The 10,311-nt window shown below is 36.2% G+C and overlaps 1 protein-coding gene across 2 annotated transcripts in view; it reads left to right on the top strand.

Moving 5' to 3' along the window:
* DKK2 (dickkopf WNT signaling pathway inhibitor 2) overlaps nt 1-9,808 on the top strand; it is a 146,905-nt gene extending 137,097 nt beyond the window's left edge. For both annotated transcript variants that reach the window (XM_001366637.4, XM_007495830.3), the window contains exons 2-4: nt 3,854-4,004; nt 4,762-4,917; nt 7,000-9,808. In XM_001366637.4, the coding sequence (XP_001366674.1) occupies nt 3,854-4,004; nt 4,762-4,917; nt 7,000-7,250 (558 nt within the window). In that variant the 3' untranslated portion in view covers nt 7,251-9,808. The remainder of the gene's footprint in view (nt 1-3,853; nt 4,005-4,761; nt 4,918-6,999) is intronic.
* Nucleotides 9,809-10,311: the final 503 nt, after the last annotated feature.

The raw sequence follows: 10,311 nt of genomic DNA on the forward strand, positions 1-10,311 counted from the left end.
TGTTATGAATATTTTGATTTTGAGATGCCTATTCCATCTAAGTGGAATGTTCAGCAGGCAGCTGTTAAGGTGGTACTAAGGCTCAAGAGACTAGGCATGGATATTTATTCAGAAGAGTTATTTACATAAAGATATAACTTGAATCCATAAGACCTGAAAATATCACTGAAATGAAAGGGAGAGGGAGAAAAAAGGAAATGAGAGAAGTACACAAGGATGGAGCATGGATGATACTTTTTTTTGGCAAAGGATTTTGGGAAGGAGCAGACAGGTAGGAAGGGAGCTGGGAGAAAGCAATGAGAGACAGGAAATTGAAATTTTTAGTGTGATTATTTGTAATTTTCTCTGCTATCATGTGGAATTCATCCCGGATCCTCAGAAGTTATGCCATGGGCTACAAGTCCTGATGAACTTAAAAACTTCAAGTACATAGACTACTTCTTTTGTTGGAGTACCAACCTCAGTAAGTTTGGAGAAGCTCAAAATTAAAGAGAAGGTAAACAGTTGACAAAGTCTTTGTTGTGGATAGAAGACCATCATAAGTTGGAATGAGTTACCTCAGGAGTTAATGGACCACTTCCTAGAAGTTATCTCACAGGAACTGGGAGTCAATTTCCTGTTTGTTCACAGGATCAAAGATTTAAAGTTGGAAGGGATCTCTGAGGCAATTGTCCAATCCTTGCATTTCACACATGAGTGAACTAAGGTCCAAGAAAATGGTGAGATTGGTCCAAGCTGATAACAAGTAAGAACCAATCATAGACCAGTTGTCTTTTCAGGTACAATAGTGTGAATCTTAATCAAGATGGCCTCTGACATCAATTCTAGCCTTAAGAGTCTATGATCAGCTATAGTATAGAGGGATTTTTAACTGTATCAACAAAGGAATAACTCACTCTGATAAAAATATTAACCATAGAAGTCTTAAGGTATCAGTGGTTTTATACATCCATTTAATAGAAATTAGGGATGCAAGTGATAGACTAAGTTCAGAATTCTCTGGAAATTGTGTTGTTTCTTCAACTAGTATAGTTTTGGTTTTAAAAAAAGTGGGAGGCCGGGTAATTATTTTTGTTTTCCTTTGGAAGGATATGCTCTATTTTTATGGGGGAAGTGAGGCATCAAAAAGTTGTATGAAACATCAAATGTCTCTTGCAAAACAACAATTTAACAAATTAAGTGTAAATGAATCAGAAACATGTGAATCCTATTTCCAAAAGAGTTAAGTACTTGGGTGGATAGCTGGGTTTGGGGTAAGGAGGAGGAAATAAAGAGGGTTAGAGAGGAGGGGGAAATGAGCACTTTTGTTTTATGTTCTAAAAAAAAAAAAGAATACTGATATATGATAGGAAACCTCATACAGATTTCCCCAACCCTCATGATAGAGTTAATGGCTGGAAAGATGAATTACAGGCCCCTTCCCTACTCTCCAAAACATAAAGTACTCAGCAGAAGTTGCCACTGTAAAATATTTTTTAAAACCGCACCACTGGAAATTGCCATTTGTACATGAGCTCCTTCTTTTGGGTGTGAGTTGTTGGTGTGAGGGGGTGAGGGAAGGACATAAATTAAAATTATCCAAGGTGATTTCCCCCCAAATACAGAATTCCAACATTTCTGAATCTCATTTATCAATGGAATCTTCAGGGGCTTACTTTGCAAACTAATGATAAAAGTTACTGACTACCTTGGATATGATGCATGTATATATTTATACATATGTGTGTATATATATATATATATATGCAATGTATGTGTATATGCACCATGAAAAAGAGACACATGAAGAGGGGGAGGAAAGAGGTAGATATAGAAAAGAAGGAAGTGATAAATCTGAGATGTCAAGAAAACATCTAACATGACATGAAATGTGATTCTAAGACAAACTGGCAAAAGTTCAAATTTAGTATATCATTTTCTGGCTGTAAGCACTTTGCATGCATATCTTTTCAGCCTTGTTGCAACCAGAGTCCTGGAAGATAGCAATGTATCACCTACATTTTATAGGTGATGCAATTGAAGCCAAGGTCCCATAGCTAAGTAGCAACAGAAACTGGACTCATGTCCTCAGACTTCAGAATCTCAGGCCATTGCTCCTATTATTACATGCCACCTCAAGGAACACATAAAAATTTATCTCATTAGATAGTCACAGATATCAGAGTCATTCTGTCCAACTCCTTAATTTTTGGATGAGAAAATTAAGATGCAGAGGGGGAAGTGACTTGTTGAACTTGATATGACTGGAAAATGCAACTTAGTATATGATTGAAGATTGAAAATATAAGATTATTCTTAGGAATTCTTTTGGGGGTTCTAGTGAGCAGAAATTAAAGTGATAATTTCTCAAGTGCTCTGAATCTTGATTTAGATGAAACTCAGAGGGAAAGTAAGATGCAACAAAAATAGGCTTTTGTAATTTATTATAATGTAAGAAACTGCAGAACTTTGTTGTTGTTGTTGTTGTTGTTGTTGACATACAAATTAAAAGGGGCCCAGAAGTCATTTATGTGGTAAAGTCCTTTCACTTTTTTGGTCTTACTTTGTATACCCAGTACTTAGCACATTGCCTCCTTAAGTGATGAATAAATGTTGACTAACTTTGACTCAAAGGTAACTTGGGTTGCAGAGTTGTCTCTAACCTTCTCTAGGTATAGTAAATGTTTGAATTGTTGAATGAACTCATTTCTTTGGCTTATAAGCAACTTGGTAATTTAATTTGAAAGGGACCTCCACTTGTCTTTTCTGAGCCTCTGCTCCTTTAAATCATGCTTACATTCTAGGTCCTTGTTGGTACACTTATGGCACATGTACCAGAGGGGGCTTCTCTCTTCCCCCTCACCACCTTGCCTGAAGGCATTTATCACATCACCTACACCTCTGCACAGCAGCCCAATGGAAATGCTTCCTCCCTCCCCTGTCTGGGGTAAAGGAAAGGCTTACATGCAGTATGAGGGTTGCAGATTGGGCATTCAGTCTCTGAAAGGTTTGCCATTGCTGCACTAGGTCTATTGAAATCTCCTTTGCTTTGTATCTCAACCACACTTTGCTCTATGTCTTCTCAGGGAAGCTCTCTTACTTGCTCCACCTATGCAGGGTTTGGATTGGTGACTCATTCTTGTTCCACCCAGGGGATATAAGGGTCATTCCTTTTGGTTTTAGGGGGGCATATCCCAGTGGGATGGATTATCAGTTAATTCTCATGTTAACACAACTAAATGGATGAAGATTCAGTAGGGTCTGAGGAAACTTCAAAACTTATGAAGAAAATCAGTGATGATTCAAATTCCTGGCCATGAATGTCTTTGTTCAAAATTCACTATACCTTGTCTACTACTGAATAAGTAACCTTCTTAATTTCTAATAATAAAGTTCATAGAAAAAGGAGACTTTTTTCCCAACTGTTTCTTCATTGAAATAATTAGCCCCAGTATCAACAAGCCCCCCTCAGTACTATTTTTTTTTTAGTTCTTCAGTCATTTCAGCTGTGTCCAACTCTTTATAATCCCATTTGGAATTTTCTTGGCAAAATAATTGCCATTTCCTTTTCCAGCTCATTTTATAGATGAAGAAACCGAGGCAAATAGAGTTAAATGTCTTCCTTTGGTCACACAGCTAGTAAGTGTCTGGAGATGAATTTTTCACTCTTGTCTTCCTGATACCAGACCCTGTACCACATTACTGTCCATTAGAACTCTAAAGAGGAATATTTAATTATATATTTCCATCATTTTTCCAGGTTGAATTGTGTTATATTTTGTTTCTTTAATTGACTTTATGATTTTATTTCTTCCCCAGATACATTGTATAATCTAACCATAAGACCTTTTTTTTTTCTTTTAATTGCTCACAGGCTTACCCTTGTAGCAGTGATAAGGAATGTGAAGTTGGAAGATATTGTAACAGTCCCCACCAGGGTTCTTCAGCTTGCCTGGTGTGCCGGAGAAAAAAGAAACGCTGCCATCGAGATGGCATGTGTTGTCCGGGTACCCGCTGCAACAACGGTATGAACAGGTTCTTCCCCTAGGACTCCGTTGCCCTTTTTATATGTTCTAAAGATTGACTCACTTTATTACTGAGGGGTCATGAATTTAAAGTTTGGGCAATTCCTCCTTTTAGTCAGAAGCCTGGGATGGATTATAAGGATTAAATATTTACAAATCAAATTTATAAATTTATTTTTTAAATTGCTAGTATGTATATGCATATAATTTATTAGCATATATTAAAATATCATAAAATATATTACAAATGTTAACTATATCAATAATGTATTGTTAATCATACATAATCAATAATTATCCATATAAATGTTAGTTGCTTCAAAAGATTTATTGATATATACTTAATAATAAGATTAATAATTATCATAGAATAATCTATAACTATATAAAGACTAGATATTTACTGTATCTATATTTCTCTAGCTAGAGTGGTAAGGGCTAGGCAATGGGGGTTAAGTGACTTGCCCAGGGTCACACAGCTGGGAAGTATCTGAGGCCACATTTGAACCTAGTACCTCCTATCTCTAGGCCTGGCTCTCAATCCACTGAGCAGCCCAGCTGCCCACCTTTCCATTGTTCCTTAAAGAATGCTGTTTGGCAAATGGCATGTTCTCACTAAGTGATTGGTCAATTGAATAAGAATGTCATTTCTCTATCCACTTATCCTGGTTTTGATGTTGCTTGAATGGATAAGGAAATGGAAAATCATGAGTGTGTATAAATGAATTAACCTATTGCTTCCCATAATTCTTTCCAGGTATCTGTATCCCAGTCACTGAAAGCATCTTAACACCTCACATCCCTGCATTGGATGGCATGCGCCACAGAGATCGCAATCACGGTCACTACTCACATCATGACTTGGGCTGGCAGAATCTAGGAAGACCACATTCTAAAATGTCACATATAAAAGGTGTGATTACAAGAGTTGCTTTGTGTTCATTTGTTTTTCATCTTACTTTAGGTTAGACTTAAATAAAGAAACAAACATCTCCTAGATAAGGACAAGATTCCCTCTAATATCAACTCACATGATTTCTGCCTATAAAAATCTTCCAGGTTCAGCTGAAATGGCTTTTCTTCTCTTCCTTATATGTCAGCAAGAAGTGTTAAATCCCTCAATATACAAAGAGTTCTTTGTTTAGGCTTCTTTTCATTATCTTTTCTAAAGTTATCCAAGTGAGACTCTCATTTTTCTTAATAGATTCTTAACTTATGAGGAAATGAATGTTATATATTTCCTCTTTATGTCTCCATTGACAAGCAATGTCTTGAACATCGGGGAAGTAGAAGAATACAAATTGGCACCTGTTTGCAACCTGTAGTGTTAGATAATATCTTGAACATAGTATCAATCAATCAATTCAAGAATAACCCATTTTAAACTACCATATCCCAGACACTATGTTAAGCACTGAGGATGCAAAGACAGAATCAAACAATCCCTATTCACAAGAAGTTTACATTGTAATGGAGAAGACAATGAAGTCGCATATAAGTTTATATGGAATAAATGTAAATGTTAATAGATACATTAAATATAAAGCATTTACTTATATTTGTATCTTCAGTGCTTAGCACAATGCCTGGCACATAGTAGGTGCTTATTAAATGTATATTGACTGACTAATAAATGTCTGCTGCATCAAAGAGAATTGAAAATAGCCTGAAGAGAAGTATTCTCTTAGATTTTAGGAATATAGTTTACCAGAATCATCTGATATTTTTAAAAGTGAGATTTTAATCTTATTTTATTCATGTTAATTTGCTATTTACAATATGATATGAACTAATAATTAGCCATAATGGGAGAATCAGCTCATGTTCCCTAGATAAAGCACCCTTTTCCCCAAGATATTGTTGAGTAATGACTATCACATTCTTGCTCTCCAGCTCTCCCTTTTTTCCCAGCTCAGTAAGGACTACTTAGAACAACATCTGTTTTTTATCATTTCAGTAAACTTCCCAGTGTTTCATTAATTATATCTGGGGGGAGAGGAGCATTCTCAGGTGACAGGATTTAGCAGCATTTTTAATTCATCAGCAAAATGTCCCTAAATCACACTATAGGATAAGTTACTTCTAGGAAGATCTCCTAGAGTGTGGCAGAATGGGCACTAAAGGTTGAGTAAGGAGACATTTGTTTCTTATGTGACCATGGGAAGTGGTCATTTACCTAAGATTTAGGTTTCCTGCTGGAAAGGGGGAATTTTAATACTTGTCCTATTTATTTCACAAGATTAATGTGAGGGAAATGTTTTGTAAATCTTAAGGCATTGTAAAAATTTATTATGTTATATAGATGGCACTACTTGACATCAATAATTCCTTTGGCCTCATCCCTAGATTCCCAACTCTTTCATATGATGGGTGTGTAGCACCCTTATTCACCATACAGAGTTGATCTGAATAATGGAAATGATGATTTGGTTTTGGAATTATCTGTGAAAGTGAGAGTTTTGCCAATCTCACTTTTTATTGGAGCTTCCAATGAGGCATGATATTGGCTTGTTTGGGTTTCAACTAGTTTTATTTTTCTGACATTAGGAAATGAAAAAAGATAGACAATATGGAAAGTAATGAGAGTGGAATAGGGTGGGGACTTGAATATCTTACAAAAAGCATTATCAGCCTTTTAATAATCAAAAGCTGACATTGATGGATTTCAGAGAGTGAAGAATAATGAACAATATTCACATGGAAAATATTGTGTATAAGAATATTTAAGTGGGTTCCAAAGGAATTCATTTAAGGTTTAATGATCCTAGGTTTGGAGCTGTAAGGAATGTCAAACACCATTATTCAAATCTCCTCCTATTAGGTCCATGGTAGTTAAGTGACTTTTGCCCCAAATCGCACAGGTAGCAGCAAAGAATCAGAGAAGGGAATTGAATCCAAGTCTCCTAACTTCAGATTTAGGATTACTGCCATGATGTCTGATTTAAAAGAACTGCTGATAGAACTAGAGGAATAGCCATCTTGGTTTTCTCCACAGGACATGAAGGAGATCCCTGTTTACGGTCATCAGACTGCATGGAAGGGTTTTGCTGTGCTCGTCACTTCTGGACCAAGATTTGCAAACCAGTGCTACATCAGGGGGAGGTGTGCACCAAGCAGCGCAAGAAGGGCTCTCATGGCTTGGAGATCTTCCAGAGATGTGACTGTGCCAAAGGCCTGTCTTGCAAAGTATGGAAAGATGCCACCTACTCCTCCAAAGCCAGACTCCATGTGTGTCAGAAAATATGACCCAAAATGAGGAAAACATCCCTAGTAGACTGTGAATTTGTGTATTTAATGCATTATGGCATGGTGGAAAAGAAGGGTGGTAATGAAGTAGGAGGGCTCAAATGAGAATTGTGATTAAGGGTACAGATCACCAAAAAAGGAAAATAAACAGCCAACCACAAAAGTCCCCAAAATGGTTTGGAATGGTTGGCCAATGCCCAATGCTGGAGTGTTTCCATTATGCAAACTTGTTAATGTAAATAATGTAAACATTTGTGAAAATGCTATTAAAAAAGGCATGAAGTGGAAATTACTGACATTTATCATGTGTCTTCCAATGAATTTAGTCTGTGCCAAAAGATAGGTTTTAATGAGGACACAAATGGCCATTGAAATAACGAACAAATTGCATTTCCATATAAAGCCAGATTTGAATGAATATTATTCTTGAAGTTCATGTTGGCATTATGCCAGATGCTGGAAAATGGCAAGAGTTAGAGCAATGGGATTAAAGGTAGACAGTGTCTGAATTGCACGCACAATCCAAATTTTCAATAAAAATGCTGTACATGGAAGGATTAAGTTTATTCCAAGGAGAGTTATTAAAATCCTGACACTTTCAGAAATGGTAGAACTCCTCTTCCTCCTCCTCCTCCTCCTCCTCCTCCTCCTCCTCCTCTTCCTCTTCTTCTTCTTCTTCTTCTTCTTCTTCTTCTTCTTCTTCTTCTTCTTCTTCTTCTTCTTCTTCTTCTTCTTCTTCTTCTTCTTCTTCTTCTTCTTCTTCTTCTTCTTCTTCTTCTTCTTCTTCTTTCCTTTCTTTCTTCTTTAAAACAACTAGATTCTTCTGATCTAGAAGAAATCATGTTTTATTTCACTTATTTCAATTCCTAATCTATGCATGGTTTTCCTGGCTGTGTTAGGAAGGAAGGAAAGAAGGAAGGAATAAAAACTGATTTATAAAACAATTTTATCTTCCTCACACAATGAGGAAGGTAGCAAGTTTAGAAGAAAATAATTCTTTTTTTCAAATTTTAAAGTCCTCTAATTTTTCAGAGATTCAGACCAATAGATATATTCACTGGCAAAAAGCTGAAGTTCTGTAAAGTAGCATAGGTAAAATGGAAAAGGAATCTAAATCTGTTTTCAGTAGCTCAAAACTATTTCCTCTAATTCCATAGTCTCTAAAAGCTTTACCCACTTTGCTTCTCTCCCTAATATGATCCTTTACCACATTCTTTCTCTTCTAATGGTAAAAGTGGAAAAGTTTTTGCCTGTCCTTGCATGATATCAAAGCACAAAGGGGAAAGGACAAATATTCAGGCAAGTATTCAGCTATTTCACATTATTTCTGAGTCATCTGACTGAATTTTCATCTTTTAGCACAAATATTAGACTTCATGAAGATTGGACCTATGTGAAAGTAGGACGCTTGGAATCTCACTAGTGCTTGGTCAGTTTGCATCAATATCTGGTGCACTGCAAAGCCTCTTTAATGAAACTTACAATCAGTAAAAAAAAAAGTCTGGACAAACTATAGCACAAAGAAAAATGAAACAGATGAAGAATGACAATTGTCAATGGTATTTTCCAGTGAATAGAATTTATTATCTCAGGAGAGAGCAATCAGATGCCCTTCCCAAGTGGTTTAACTGCTGAGGCAACTAAGGGATCTTATTACTAGGTAGTGCCATGTCAAAACATTCCCAAAGAAAACATCATCATTGCATTCCAGTGCATAAGGCAACTGTCTTGACATGGTAGATTTCTTTGTGAGAAATTTTTATCATCTAGCATGCTCTCTAAGCAATTAAGATCATCAAGTAAGTAGGTTGTGCTTTTTATCCCTCATGGAGATGGAAGGGGGGAGGGGATCTCTGCCAGGTTCTTAATCTCCTGATATTCCTATGTCTGAAATCTCTAAGTTTCTCTTCGCCCTGTTTCAAGATTTCTTTCTGAATATCATTGCTAGAGTACAAAAAAAAAAAAACAGAGGAAAATACTCTTAAACTATCTCTTTTGACTTCCCACTTTTAGATCCACAGCCACCTCTTAATCACTTCTCTCTGAACTGTCTGATCCCCACCTGCTGACTCAAACTCATTTTTTTTTCATTAGATGTTGGAACTGAGCCTGCATATCAGTTGGGAATCTGAGCTTCCACCCACACTTAAATAGAATGATTAAGATTTACAAATGTTCCCCACATGTCTGATAAAAAAAGAAGTTATAGATTATTTGCCAATCTATGCAAGTAAGATCCAGAGTGTGTACAAATAGGCTTCTGTCAGTTTGAAGAAGTGAAAAAATGCAGCATTTCCATAAAACATTTCCTATGCATCAATTACATTTATATGCTGGCTTCTGCATGACTTCCCTTGTGTCTGCTCTACCCTAACCCTTCAAAAATGATTATTTGAAGTAATTTATTTACAGGGAATGTTTAATGAGATGTATTTTCTTATAGAGATATTTCTTACAGAAAGCTTTGTAGCAGAATATATTTGCAGCCTGTTGACTATGTAATTTAGGGGAAATGTATAAATAAGATTAAATATATTAAATGTTTTTTTCAAATACCATATCCGCATTTATGTGTGTTTTGATTAAATAAAGAACTTTCACAGAATTTCAGAGTTGGTTGAGGCATTGGAGGTCATCTAGTTCAGCCTCCTGCCCAATACAGGTATCCTGTTTATTGTGTCTGCTATGATGACCATAAAGCTTTCACTTCAATGGCCACAATAATAAACAGGAGCTAATTATCCTCTTAGATTATCCATTCTACTATTGGACATATGCCAATGACAAGGACCTTCTTCATTGTCCTAACCTAAAATGTCTCTCCTTCTGGTTTCTTCCCATTGGTTGTTGCTCTGTGGCATTCAAGTTGCAATAGACAAGCAGTCAAATCTCTCTTCCATGAAGCAGTCTGACAGGTATTAGAAGATAGCTGTCATATTCCCTTTAACCTTTTCTTCTCAAAGTCAACTAAACTTTGACAAATTAGAAATGAGTGTTGACATGCTTATGAGCTTTATTGCATGATCCTTGAAGTGCAAAGGAAATTCAGAGTCATGTTTGT

Source organism: Monodelphis domestica, chromosome 6, assembly GCF_027887165.1.
Source record: "Monodelphis domestica isolate mMonDom1 chromosome 6, mMonDom1.pri, whole genome shotgun sequence".
NCBI classification, from domain to species: domain Eukaryota; kingdom Metazoa; phylum Chordata; class Mammalia; order Didelphimorphia; family Didelphidae; genus Monodelphis; species Monodelphis domestica.